Source organism: Polypterus senegalus, chromosome 11 (assembly GCF_016835505.1).
Source record: "Polypterus senegalus isolate Bchr_013 chromosome 11, ASM1683550v1, whole genome shotgun sequence".
In the NCBI taxonomy this organism is placed as follows: domain Eukaryota; kingdom Metazoa; phylum Chordata; class Cladistia; order Polypteriformes; family Polypteridae; genus Polypterus; species Polypterus senegalus.
In genome coordinates, this window is record NC_053164.1 from 17,020,866 (window position 1) to 17,035,585 (window position 14,720).

Genomic DNA, 14,720 nt, shown 5'->3' on the forward strand with positions numbered 1-14,720 from the left:
ATGACACTGAGGAAACACTACCAAAGACATGCATGCCTTTTTATTACGGTCCTCCACGGTTTGCAATATCGCTAATTATCACACCCATACCTGGTATTCCTAAATGGAAACAGCTGTAAAACTGCATTACTAACTGATGCAAAACAATCTCCCACCATGCCGCCAAAAATAAAAATTTACCTTTGTGACGGCAGACACCAACATGTTGCAGAAGATTGCAAACTCCTTGAAGTTGCCTGTTTTTCGGGTCAGGTTCTCGATATCTAAGGAAGGAATAGATGACAGAAATTGCACCATTATTGGACACAGGTCCAAAACGGGCCCAACCATTTACGATTCGTCATTGAATTAATAAATCAAACCTTTACCAATAATCTTCTTCAGACCTACTGTTGTGATTTGCTATTTTTTCTTTGTGTATGCTAGGAACTCAAAATAAGGCAACGCAGATTCAAAGAGGGCCACAATAGCGTTATTTTTTTTTTTTCTAATTGACATTTACTAGGGTCAATACTTACCCATACTTTTGTCATAATTTCATTTGGGTTGACTTTGCAGCTTTTCCTCACTATCATATGCGTGTGGTCACACTTGTAAAGATCTGACCTTGATCAGTCAGTTTCTCTTGTTGTTTTCAAGGAGTAAACATGGTTGATCCACTCTACATGTGCATCAGAGAAGGGCAGCAAACCTGCTTTTTATGGAGTGAAGGTGTCATTTTGTGAGAATCATGGTACAGACTTCAACAATATTGTTGGTAGTAGACATGGGTGGGTGGTTGTCTCCTTCAAGCTTAATACTTTCCCAAACATGTTTTAACTTCTCAATCTATTCATAAACATGGTAACAACCGTCTCAAAATCTTGCAGAAAGCCTTCTACGGATACCGGCCCCTGCAATACCTTCAAACTAACTAACTTAAAATAAGTGGCGAGGCGGCCTTCTGCTGTTATGCACCTAAAATCTGAAACAGCTGACAGATAGAAATTCACCAGGCTGATACAGTGGAACACTTTAAAAAAAACTGCTAAAAAGAGATTACTTTAACATGGCTTTCTCGTAATTTCATTTTAAGTTAATCCTGATGCTCTGCATAATAAATTTATTATCATTATCTTTCCTGGTGGCTCCATAATCCATACTAACCCCTACTCTCTCTTCTGTTCTCTTTCCGGTTTTCTGTGGTGGCGACCTGCACCACCACCACCTGATCAAAGCACCGTGACGTCCCTACATTGATGGATTAAAGGTCAGAAGTCCATGTGACCGTTATCATCAAGTCTTTCCATGAGAACCCTGAATACCATGAGGACTGATCATTTATGTTAGGTAGAATGCCTAGAGGGGGCTGGGTGGTTTCGTGGCCTTGGAACCCCTGCAGATTTTATTTTTTCTCGAGCCATCTGGAGGTTTTTTGTTTTTCTGCCCTCCCTGGCCATCGGACCTTACTTTCATATTCTGTGTTAATTAGTGTTCTTTTACTTTGTCTTTTTTTCATCATGTAAAGTACTTTGAGCTACATTATTTGTATGAAAATGTGCTATAGAAATAAAGGTTGTTGTTTTTGTTCAGTCCATAACAAGCTCACTGCTCTTCTTTGGCGCGCTTGGAGGGAATGGCAGAAAAAGCCAGCACAGCTGTTTATATACAGTGGCACAGACAGTAGCATGACCCTCTGTATGAACGGAGTGGCAGAGATGTTTTGCCTCTCTCTTAATCTCAGTCCGGTCATCCTTAAAACACCGTTTGGACTAGTGGAGGTCTGCTGATGTCATTTTGTTTTAACCACAAGCTTCTATTCAATCCTTGTTATTTCACTTCAGCTCTCTCTATTGTCCCAGTGGCTGACTTCCTGGAGGAGGAAAGTGATGCCCGGGTTGCCCACAGCTGGCATTACCTCCTTAGAGTCATGAAACGGAAAGGCATGAAACGGAAATGGACTTGGAAATGATGACACAACAGCAGGAGGTAGGAAAAATCCAGTATTTTAGAAAATAAAAAGGCATATAGCAGTGTACAAACAATAAAAGGCAGTGCAGTCTTTTCAGTAAATATTACAGAATAAAAGCAGAGATAATGAGGAGGTTAAAATGAAATGCAACTAAATAAATTTTAAAAGCAAGAGTAAAACACAGCGAGGATAAACTCATAAAAACCATCACGAGCCGCAGTGCATCCCTCTATGATGTTCCTCCTGCACACCATCTATGGCCTGCTCAATGAAGGGAGACGTCCCCTGGCAAGCACAGTCAATTTTTTTTTTTTCTGGCTTGAATCCCGGAAGATGTCCACAAGGATCCTGCAAGCCCTGCTCCATACATCTCCTACTGCCATTCTGTGGGGGACATCCTGGAGCCGTAGTTCACTTCTTCTCCCTTGGTGCTCAGCAGTAATGACTCTGCCTCATGAGTGCCGTCTAGTTGCTCTATCTGGGGCTACCCCTAACCACTCCGTAACACCAGCTATGCCACAGTCTGCTGATCTTTACTTTTCCTTTAAACCAGCAGATCTTTCTCCTTTTCTTCCCCCTCCATTTTCTACCCAGGTTCGTTTATACTCTGGTGAATGCGGCGTCCTAATTACATTTCTGTGGAGGGTTGATGTGGAACAGCTGATTTAATCAAGCAATCAGCTCACCACAATGGTGAACACCCAACGGCTGTGCCCATGGAACACAAGACGCACTGTTTTAATTTTAAAAATAAACACACTGCCATTGACCCCAAAATATGCGTTACCACACACAAATGGCATCATGCTCCTAAGACTTGTCCTCCTTCCAGAGGGATATAAATTGCACCTGTCCAACTATGACAAGAGCAGCAGCTTCACATTCACCAGGCAGCAGGAGTTACAGCAATCAGTTACAATCAGACTGATGCAAAGCTTTCAACTCTGGTGTCCAGCCCCAGCCAATCAGTTCCTGCTTGTTCCGATTTGGTATTTTCAGCTAAGGGCCAGACACCTGCATGGTTAATAGCCTTATCTGAGCTGGTAAAAGCAATGTCACATTACGTGACTCATCACTGCACCATGTTAAATTTCAGGGCTGAAAACTGAAGCCCATGTCACATTTACCAAGTAAACACTGATTTTCCAACTCCGTTGTGCTTTCCCCTTTTTCTGACAGCCAATAGTGTATTGCCTGACAGACGACACTTTACAAAGGGTTAAAAGCTGCAGCGAGTTCAGCCATGATAGATAGATGTGAACGGCACTATATAATAGATAGGATAGATAGATGGATAGATGGATAGGATAGATAGATAGGATAGGATAGATAGAAGGATAGATAGGATGGATAGATGGATAGGATAGATGGATAGGATAGGATAGATAGAAGGATAGATAGGATGGATAGATAGGATGGATAGATGGATAGGATAGATACTGTCCTTAAGATGTAACACACTTGTCCCAGCACTGTGAACACTTCCTGTACTCATCTTTTGTTACTGTGTCTAGAACCTCCTGTGTTTTTTCCCCGGATTCCTTCCATGGTTGTCAACCTTCTTCCATTCAGTCTTAATTTTAAATTTCAGGAAAAAAACAGAAGTCAGAGAAAAAATCTGGCAAATATTGGGGATGTAAATCAACCACCACATTTTTTGGGTCAAAACTTTTGACTGACAATGCGGTGTGTGGAGGTGCATGGTCATTGTCATGGTCACGTCACTTCTCTTTTTTTCCTGATGGTTTTGCATAGATGTCTCAGTGGTTCAATGTTATGTCGCAGTTTAACAGTCTGCTCTTTGGGAACAAACTCTTTATTAACGAGTCCGTTAATGTTGAAAAATATGATCATCATTGTCTGTTGAAAGTCTGCCATAATGGCTTTAGAAGAAAAAAAAAAAAAAAAGTAGCCAAATCACGTGTGCAATTGTAGAATGAATGCCAAAAATGCACACTCGATAAACTCGGGATGATTCCAGACTGAATAACCAGACTGTAGGCATTCAATACTTCATATTTGAGTCAAACTACACCTCACCTTACTCCAATGCATCTGTCTGACCATCCAAGAGAGGTAGACAGAGCCATCATCTCTGCCCTTTAATTCTTTTTTTTCTGTTCTGTTATTGTATGTAAAATATGAGAAATCAGACAGATGAGCTTCTCCTCCATTTGTGAGGTTCAAAACACACAAGTTCCTTATACCCCATAGCTACATTCTATGCAGTGTACTTCCGAATGAACATTCATTGGTTAATTTGGTTGTCAACTCTCCTGCGAACATAGCCCACCTGACTGAATGAGAAAATCAAATGTGTTGGATTTTATCCTAGCCTGTCAGACCAGTTGATCACAGTCGTTAGGTTTGTCACATTAGATGATTGGCTTTAGGGGAGCCTGCTGCCAATTGGCTAGAATTATGTAAATAAAGGCTATGACTGAAAATCACAGGAAAAGTTTTGTAATGTAACATGGGTTAAAGTCGTAAATGTGCCTGAGCAAGGACTGCCTAGTACAGCTTCCGTGCCAGGTTAAACCTTTTTAAAATTAGGAAGTGCCCTCCATAATGTTTGAGGGTAAAATCACATTTTTACTTGATGTTAAAAATACTGCTGTCATTTGCAACTGCAATACATAATTAAAGTCTGAAAAGTGCACGTTAAGCACATCTGAATTGTTGTATTTGTAATTTTAAACAGTGAAGAAGAGGGATAAATCAAGGAACAAATGTGTCTCAGTCCCAAACATTATGGAGGGCACAGTGTATTAACAAAAGTATCATCAACTTATATACTAAAACTTACTGTCTATTACAACAACAAAAAAGTAAAACTAGTAAATGGTTCAGAATACTTTCTGAATTCACGGTATATCAGTGTTTCCCAACCTCGGTCCCGAGGGCCCCCTGTGGCTTCAGGTTTTTGTTCCAACCAGATTCCTAATCAGGGACAACAACTGATAATACTGAGCTCATTTAAATTAGCTGGGATTATTTTTATTTTATTCTACATTCAGTAAAGCACAGCAACATGATTTTTACATTAATAAGACATTTATAAATATTTCTGCTTTTGCTCTAGATTTAAAGGCTTAACTCTCTTTTGTTGGTTTCATTATATTTTGCCCTTACTCTGTGCAGTTTTCCCCATCCGTTGTGTCTTATTAATGACAATTAAAAATGAGCAGAGCAGACACCTGGATAGACGACACTGAATAATCAAAGGCTGCAGCTACTTTAGCGTCAGACCCACTAATTAGTAAATAATGGATTAATTATAAAATTAGAAAACCTAGAAAAGTAGACTGAAAATCAAGAAGAAAATATTGTTACAAAGAAAAAAATACATTATTCCCATATAACTGCTTGGTACATTTTAACATACTGTGGTACCTTGAGATACGAGTGCCCCAACATACAGATTTTTTGAGATATGAGCCGTCACTAGGTCGATTTTTTGCCTCCAGTTACGAGCCAAAAATTCGAAATACGAGCCATCAAAGAGCTTGTCGCTGCACATTCCAAGGAACTGACGATGGGGGAGTTGACCGAACTGCAGACACAGCAACATACGGAGGTCCTGCAGGAGATCGGTATCGCAGAGGAGCCAGAAGTGAAGGAGGTTATCTCTTCAAGTGTGATAAAGGAGTGTTGGCAATGTGGGAAAAAGTTTTGGACTTTATTGAAAAGACACACCTTGAAAAAGTTGCAACTGATCGTGCAGCGGTGCTATTTAATGACACTTGCCTAACCAATTTCAGAAACATTCTAAAGGGCAGGAAGAAACAAAGCTCCTTGAACAGGTTTCTATTGAAACGCCATGCGAATGAAAGTGACGAAAGCGTGGCAAAAAAGAAAAAAAAACTAGTGAAGAAGAAAATTAAGTTAAGCAAAAGTGAAAGAAAAAAACATTACAATACGCTAATTGGCTCTGCCATCATCTGTTAATTTCTTTAGATTCTCTTTTATGAATTAGGTTTTATTTTGTTTGTATACAATATTTGTTCATTATAAATACATTTTTCTTATGTTGAAAACATTTAACAAAAAATCGGGGTGCTTTTTTGGGGGCTGGCACAAATTAATCTCATTTCAATTAATTTCAATGGGGAAAATTGATTTGAGATACGAGCATTTTGACTTACAAGTTTGGTCATGGAATGAATTAAACTCGTATCTCAAGGTACCACTCTAGATATATATATATTTTTTTTACCAAACTTAGTTTCTAATTTCTGTATTGTTCCCAAAACACAGCACTTGGGGAAACAACACATCACTTAATTAGCCCAGGAGTCCAATTAAAAACAGAAACTGGTTGGAACAAAAACCTGCAGCCACCGGGGGTCCGAAGGACCGACATTGGGAAGCACTGCTGTATATACACCAGGGGTGTTGAACTCCAATCCTGGTGGGCCGCAGTGGCTGCAGGTTTTCATTCTAACCCTTTTCCTAATCAGTGAGCAGTTTTCACTGCTAATGAACTCCTTTTCCCTTCATTTTAATAGCCCTGTTTTTAAGGATTCAGTCCTCTGAATTGATTAATTTCTTCATTAAATGGCAACCAAACAGAAATGAGATGTGAAACAAGCCAACAGATGACCAGCTAAACTGGGATTTCAAACTCCAAACAATCTCTTAATGAGAAGCCAATTCTTGCTGGTAATTAAACCCGTTATTTAATTTCACGGCTTGTTGCTGCCCTCATTCTGCCACAGCAGACATTTCCAAAACTGTTGATTTTTCAGTTTTTTTGTAAGAACGTCATCAAAATGTTTTGGTGACCTGAGAGATCAACCTTACTGAGACCTTCACCTTTATTTATTTTCAGATGTTATGTGATGGGCACAGGTGAGCTGGTCATGTGGCTTATTATTGCTTGCCTGCTAGTTAAGGAAAAAGGCCCAACTAAGGGGGGGCGGAGTCAAGTTAATTAAAACGAAGGCAAAAGAAGTTCATCAGCAGCAAAAACTTGTCACTAATAAAGAAGAAAATGAAAACCTGCAGCCACTGCGGCCCTCCAGGACCGGAGTTGGACACCCGTGATATACACAGACTTGCTCACAACCACACACCACGTAGTTCAATTTAGTTTGCTACTCACACTCTGGGCTAAACTCCGCCCCCCACTGCTCCGTGGTAACGGTGTTCGACACTTCCACCTCCAACAAGTCCTCTCCCCATGACACCAAGATGGAGTATTTTGTCCCTTGGAACACCAGTTCTTTCTGCACAGTTTCCATTCTTCCAAGCATCCCCTGCAGGCCCCTTACACCTGTGTGGGGCAGGTGAAGAGATGCAATGTGGAAAGGTCAGCCTGAAACCACAAAGACGGGAATTACAGATAGAAAAACACAGAGAAAATAAGGTATAGCCATTTCTGCAGAGTGGTGTAGGTCTCACTGAATGACCAGAAGCAAGATAACCAGATGAATCAACCAGACAATTGCTCGATTTAGTTCATCCAATCTGACATACTTTTAACAGTTTACAGATTCTTGCACTTGAATTCCACGGGTTAATTGGCTTACCATAATAAACCTGTCTGATTTTTCAAGGATGTTTTTACAGGTCTCATTTTCAGCAAACACATTTGTATTTAGTTATCTTCGCTGTTAGTTCTGCTCGACACTGTTGTTGTTCTTCACACTGCACATTTAAAGGATACTTAGTTTGTACCCAAAACTCAAGCAGAGTCAGCAGACATTCTCTTGTCTCTCAGACAATTGCTGCTGAAATGTTATTTAATTTCTAAGCATTACACACACACCATTAATTTCAATCAATTTCAATGCAAAGGTCCAAAGTATTCCTTTAACGTGATGTCCTAATTATTAGCCCCAGCTATAAGGTCATGTACACCTGTCACTGCAGCTTTTCATGTCAATGCCTTCCTAAAAATGTTTCCGTCTATTTAATAATGCCATCTATAAGCAAAGAACCGACCACTGGGGCTATCACCGAGACATCAATCTATCCAGTTTCTAAGCGGATTGTCCAGTTGTGAGTCATGGGATGTTGGAGGCTTTTTTGTCAGTGTGGCATAGTCCTATAGTACTTTATCTCAGGGCACAACGTGAGCTACCACAGCTATGCAGATGACACACAGCTGTACTTATCAATAGCACCTGATGACCCCGATTCTATTGATTCACTAACAGAATGTCTGACTTGTATCTCAGAATGGATGAATAGTAATTTTCTCAAGTTAAATAAAGAGAAAACTGAAATCTTAGTGATCAGCAATAATGGATACAATGAGGCTATTAGAAATAAACTGGATACATTAGGATTAAAAGTCAAGATGGAGGTAAAAAGCTTAGGGGTGATTGTTGACTGTAATCTGAATTTTAAATCACATATTAATCAGATCATTAGGACAGCATTTTTTCCCTTAAGAAACATAAGTAAAGTTAGACCTCTTATATCACTGAAAGATGCTGAGAAATTAGTTCACGCGTTTGTTTTCAGTCAACTAGATTACTGTAACGCACTCCTCTCAGGACTACCCAAAAAAGACATAAATCGTTTGCAACGAGTGCAGAATGCAGCTGCTAGAATCCTAACTAGGAAAAGAAAATCCGAGCACATCTCATCAGTTTTGATGTCACTACACTGGTTACCTGTGTCATTCAGGATTGACTTTAAAATTCTGCTCATGGTTTATAAAGCCTTAAATAATCTCGCCCCATTTTATATATTGGAATATCTGACACCTTATATTCCAAATCGTAACCTCAGATCCTCAAATGAGTGTCTCCTTAGAATTCCAAGAGCAAAACTTAAAAGAAGTGGTGAGGCGGCCTTCTGCTGCTATGCACCTAAAATCTGGAATAGCCTGTCAATAGGAATTCACCAGGCTGATACAGTAGAGCACTTTAAAACACTGCTGAAAACACATTACTGTAACATGGCCTTTTCATAACTTCAATTTAACTTAATCCTGATACTCTGTATGTTCAATTCTTCATAATAACTATTCACAGCGGCTCCAAAATCCGTACGGACCTCTACTCTCTTTTCTGTTTCTTTTTCTGCGCCACCACCACCTACTCAAAGCTTCATGATGTTCCAACATTGATGGATGGATTAAAAGCCAGAAGTCTACGTGACCATCATCATCAAGCCCTTCCGTGAGAACCCTAAATCCAAACAGGACTGTTTCATTTATGTTAGGTAGAATGCCCAGCGGGGACTGGGTGGTCTCATGGTCTGGAATCTCTACAGATTTTATTTTTTTTGTTTTTTCTGTCCCCCCTGGCCATTGAACCTTACTCTTATTCAATGTTAATTAATGTTGATTTATTTTGTTTTCTTATTGTGTCTTTCATTTTTCTATTCTTTATTATGTAAAGCACTTTGAGCTACTGTTTGTATGAAAATGTGCTATAGAAATAAATGTTGTTGTAGAAATCTCACCAGATTTCCTTCATTTAGATTTGGCGTTAACCACATTGCTGAATGATACAACTCTCAAACTGCCTTTTATTTTTTTGTTTTACTCCACTTAAGAATATTTAAATTAAAACTAATGCATGGATTTATTTTACACTGCCAGCACAATCCATAACATTTCCTTTATAGTAATAATTGTTGTCTTTGAACCTCACCTATAAATACACAGTTCTGGGCAAACTTTCACTTGTAAGGTCTCAGAACTTGTTAGCTTATTAGTCTGGCTTAGCTTGTCAAGTGTTAGCCTGGTCAAGAACTGTTACTAGGAACTGTTGGTGGTTCCAAAACCCAATATATTTTTTGATTTATCAAACATTTTCCAACACTCCACAACCATGGGCGCCTCTAAACAACAGACTGAGGATCTGAAAATTAAACTAACTGATGCCAACCAAAGCAGGGGAGGGCTATTAAAAAATATCAAAGTGCTTTCAGCTAGAAACGTCCACAATCTGTAATGTCATTAAGAAATGGCAGTGGGGGGGAACTGTGAGGTCAAGCCAAGATCGCAAAGACCGAGAAACCAGAGCAGGCAGGCAAAGTAAAACCCACAGGGCCTACAGAGCAAGGGGTGGTGGAGCAATGCTTACATGGACATGGCCTTCATGGAACAGCCACCAGAATAAACCTTAATTACGACCTCATAGCAAACAACAGCGCTGGCGTAAGAAAGAGGCATTTTGGAACCAAGTGTTTTGAAAATTAAATTCTTTGGCCATTTCAAGACAAGAACACCTAAGCCAACTTATAAGTACAGCGTGGATCTAATACGCCTTGGAGTTGTGTGACCACTAGTGGCACGGGAAACATTGCGCAAATACACAGGAGAATGGATTCCCATAAATATATCAACAAATCTTCAAGGAGAATGTCAGGTAGTTGGAAAACCGAAGCTGAAAAGGCATGGCTTCTACAATTAAAAGCATGACCCAAAACTCACTACGAACTTATTGAGGATGACAAGGTTAAGTGCATGCATTGCCAGCAATGTCGGTCATTTTACTAAATTACGACAATGTGGAGACACCGTCATTAAAAGCATCCAGGATCTTGTGATACTGTTAGCTCAACACAATCCGATGGAGGATTAGCCGACGGCACACCTTCACTAAATGGTATATACACTCAAAATGATTTATGGTTCTTGATTATACTAATGTATTTGAACAACACAAAAATTACAAAGAATTTTCTTATGCATAATGTTATGTATGAACAGTTTGCACTGTATCATGTAATGAGTGCACTACCACACAAAGAGGAAAAACTTCTAGAAAACTGGAGGCGCGTATCCAGGACCATCAAAATGCTATAAAGTGTGAATTTCCCCTTGGGATTAATAAAGTATCTATCTATCTATTTAAAGAGGAAAGATCCACAAGCAATAAATAAATAGTGTGCAGTCACATTGACTCATCCGGACACAAGTTTAATTGGAAAGTAACTCGAGTCAGGACAAGAGGAAACATGAGAGTTTGGTGAGATGTGGTTCATAAATGTGAACCTGATTAACACGTGACACATTCTGCTCATGTCCAGCTCAGAGCTGAGCCACTATGCCATCTCCGACTCCCTCCTATTTCCACATGAAATGCCGTTATTTATGTCTAATCCTTCTGATGAAGATACAAAAGCTCAGAAATAAATTGTAGATGATACGTGCATCTTTTATCTATAATAGATGTAGATACAGTATATACATAGAAGAAGACAACATTGCATTTAAATAGCACTTTTCAAGAAAATCAAAACACATAAATATCTATTATCACTAATGAGAGGAATTAGTAGTAACCGGCATAACCCTAATCCTAACCCTAAACCTAACCCAAAAAAAAAAAAAATGCAACATGCAGACTCCACAGAGAGCGCGCCTGGGCTCCCAGATTGTGAGGCTCCACCAATAACCACCAGACGGCCTATTTATTTTTCCATACTTTTCTTTAATACGTTTCTATGTACTTGCTCTGTACCACATATTCTTAGCAGAACTGCATGTATTAATGTGTCCATTTCTCATAATTGTCATGAGGGACCCAGGTTACTGTACTGCCCATTTATGGTTTAATCATGTCGTTTGACAAACATTTAAAAAAAAAAAATCTGCACAAGGTCACAAACCTATTAGTAAATTCATGATCTCTGGTGTCCTGGAGAAGCTAATCAATGCCCCATTTACTTGGCTGTGATGGTAAAAGATTCATGCAAAGTGAAATACACACTGAGCTCCCATTAGATTCACCATGATCCGCTCATCCTGATTCGATTATATTTTTGTGTGTCTAAGTCCTTGGCCTAACTGTAAAGTGGAACATCTGTCAAAGTTACATCAATTTGATATTTTCATTTCTTATCCGTTTATAACAATAAAGTAAAACATATAAAAAACTGATCCATGCTGGTTCCTACAATTTGTCTTGTGTACTTCAGAGTACAAGCCTCTTGGCACTCTTAAGACTGAATGGATGAAACCCCACAATCCACGTACAAGAAACCCTGAGGATTATCGCCAGGTACAAATCCCCGGTACACAGAAAACAACTGTGGCCAGATCTGACAAAAAAAAAATCAAGTCAGTAGATGCAGTTTACAAATCGCTTTTGACTTTAATATTTCTGTGTACTGTATATGATGTATGGTGCTTTCTGTGCATGCCATGTTGTAATTATGTACGGTGATGCAGTGTTATGAAGTCTTAGTTCCTATAAAAGAGAAAAGATGAAAAATAGACTCAAGAGATTCGGTAAGAAGCTTGCGGTCATGCCCGTTATTAAAGGAACTATATGAAACAAAGCTACATATCGCGATAATAAAACGAAGACAGAACAAAGCCTTGTAACGACACACGGTAAAGCACAGGGAAAAAGCAATACAATGCCATAATTCCAAAGAGGTTAAAGAATAATGTTACGGTAAGTTAAATGGCACAGTAGCTTCTGTCTAATCCTCAACTTTCCGGACTTCAAAGCCGTCGGTTAAAGTTACACAAGACACCTCTTTACCCACCTGCCTTCTTCGAAACCCAAAATCTTGTTGATGCACCGCTCAATTATATCACAAATTAAAACCCTATAGACCTTGAATTAAACGAGATAGTAACTAAGAATATTCAAAACCAACAGCACGGTGTCGCTCCTCCTCCGCCTCCTCCTTTCTTTCTGTCCGTTGCTTCTGTTGATGCGAGCGGGGGAACAACCGGGAGTTAGTGGCCCCGCCCTAGGACACTTCTGATTGGCGAAACCGTTCGCAGACTCTTCCAGGTGTGGCTCATTTCCGCGTCAATATAAATATAAGTCGCCCCTCAATCATAGGGTGGGATTTTGTTGACCTCTTGCAAACTAAAACCGAAAGACGCCGTCAATCATTGGTGGAAATAAATGACAGTCTTATCGGCGACAAAGAAACACCTACCGTCATTGGACGAAATACCACGAAGCGCACTCGCGCCGTACCAAAGTATTGTGGGAAATGTATTTCTGGGTATTATGCAGGAAACTTGCTACAGCTTAGCACGCGGTGGCGCCATAGTTTACCGCGTCTGCCTCTTAATTTTTGTTCAGTTTAACACTTCCGCTGTATAGATTGTATTCTAAACGTATATTTGCATTTTTTCTGAAACACCTTTATTCAGCAAATGGCATGAAAATGACCCATCAAATTAATTTTTTGATTCACGTGTAGTTGCAACAACGCAGGTTTGTCGGGTTTGAGCACTTCTCTTTTTATTGTTTCGTCAAGTAATTTAGATTATTCAGTGTTTACTATTATTATCTGCGAGTAAATGGCTATTCTACCGAACGAAATATTAGATTAGAATTAGATTTTTTTTTTTTTTACTTGATGGAGGTAAGTTAGGGGATGTAGGGCCATCTAGTGGCTATGGTTTTATTCTGGAAAACCTCTTTCTACCAACCGTGTCGAATAATGAGTGACTTCATCTTTTATGTGAATTAGAAACAGCTACAGTCCCGTGATAAAAGAAGTACAATCCATGGACATTGCTGACTTTTGGAACGTATTTGAAAAGGCAAACAGTGTCTACAGATAAAGGTGATGTGATATACGTGTACATAAGAAAACAATTGTGTTTTCAGTCATTTATTCAACAAAATTATCAATCAGTGTAATGGTCTGCTGGGAGACAAATGAGGGTACTCGTGTGTTAGAACCCCACCACTCAACCCAGATAGCGCTTCTCCATTCACTCACGCGATGACCCTTTCGATGTTATACTTAATGAAACTTTGCGACAGAAGTAATGTTTAAAAAGTAATTAAAAATCTAATTTTACGTATTCTTGTTTTTCTTTTGTAAATAAACAAATGTAAAAAAAAAAAAAACGCTGAAGTATTTCTCTTGCCTGTGCCTGTGGCGGGGTTATAACTCACGAGTGCCAAAGTAAGTCTACCCTTGTCCTCTGAAGCCGTATCACCCACTTTACTTGAAATGACTTCGGCCAGGCATTTTACTGAACTGTCACTGACACTGATTCGGTGAAATTTCTGACCGCTCCTCTGCGCAAAAGTCCCTCAGTTGCAAGATGTTTCTGGTGAGGTTCATGGCTGGTGACTTCTTCAGAGTCAGATTTACAAATGTATAAACCCCAAAGAGTAGCTTATTGACTATTCAATTGGCAGTCCGCATGCACATTGACTTCTGGTTATGTTTCATATCCCATCAGCATTCTTTACACACACATACTAGGGTGTTGTACCGTGTTAGCCATTACAAGTAAGGTTCATATACGACTAAGAAAGAAGGTGACATTTATAGCGGCGGAGAGAGCGCATTTGCTCCTCACCCTCCATGTGTTCTAAATTTGCCGTTGCAATTCCACAATTCATACTCATATAATAAAAATAAAAGTACTGAGTGATGTACAAAAAAAAAAAAAAAGATTTCAATTTTGACCTTAATTGAAATATTTAGCTTTTAATTCATTCTGATGCTTTTAATACAACAACAACAACATTTATTTATATAGCCCATTTTCATACAAACAGTAGCTCAAAGTGCTTTACATAATAAAGAATAGAAAAATGAAAGACACAATTATAAAACAAAATAAATCAACATTAATTAACATCGAATAAGAGTAAGGTTCAATGGCCAGGGGGGACAGAAAAACAAAAAAACTCCAGATGGCTGGAGAAAAAATAAAATCTGTAGGGATTCCAGACCATGAGACCGCCCAGTCCCCTCTGGGCATTTTCTACCTCACATAAATGAAACAGTCCTCTTTGGATTTAGGGTTCTCACGGAAGAACTTGATGATGATGATGGTCACGTAGACTTCTGCCTTTTAATCCATCCA

General features: G+C 39.2%; 1 protein-coding gene across 1 annotated transcript in view; it reads right to left on the minus strand.

Annotated features, from left to right (window-relative positions):
• The window catches only part of ccdc61 (coiled-coil domain containing 61), a 45,277-nt gene extending 32,627 nt beyond the window's left edge, over positions 1 to 12,650 (minus strand). The window contains exons 1-3 of the mRNA XM_039768097.1: positions 12,413 to 12,650; positions 7,056 to 7,268; positions 181 to 263 (exon numbers count right to left, since the gene is read on the minus strand). Of these exons, the coding sequence (XP_039624031.1) occupies positions 181 to 263; positions 7,056 to 7,206 (234 nt within the window). The 5' untranslated portion in view covers positions 7,207 to 7,268; positions 12,413 to 12,650. The remainder of the gene's footprint in view (positions 1 to 180; positions 264 to 7,055; positions 7,269 to 12,412) is intronic.
• Between the last annotated feature and the right edge of the window lie 2,070 nt (positions 12,651 to 14,720).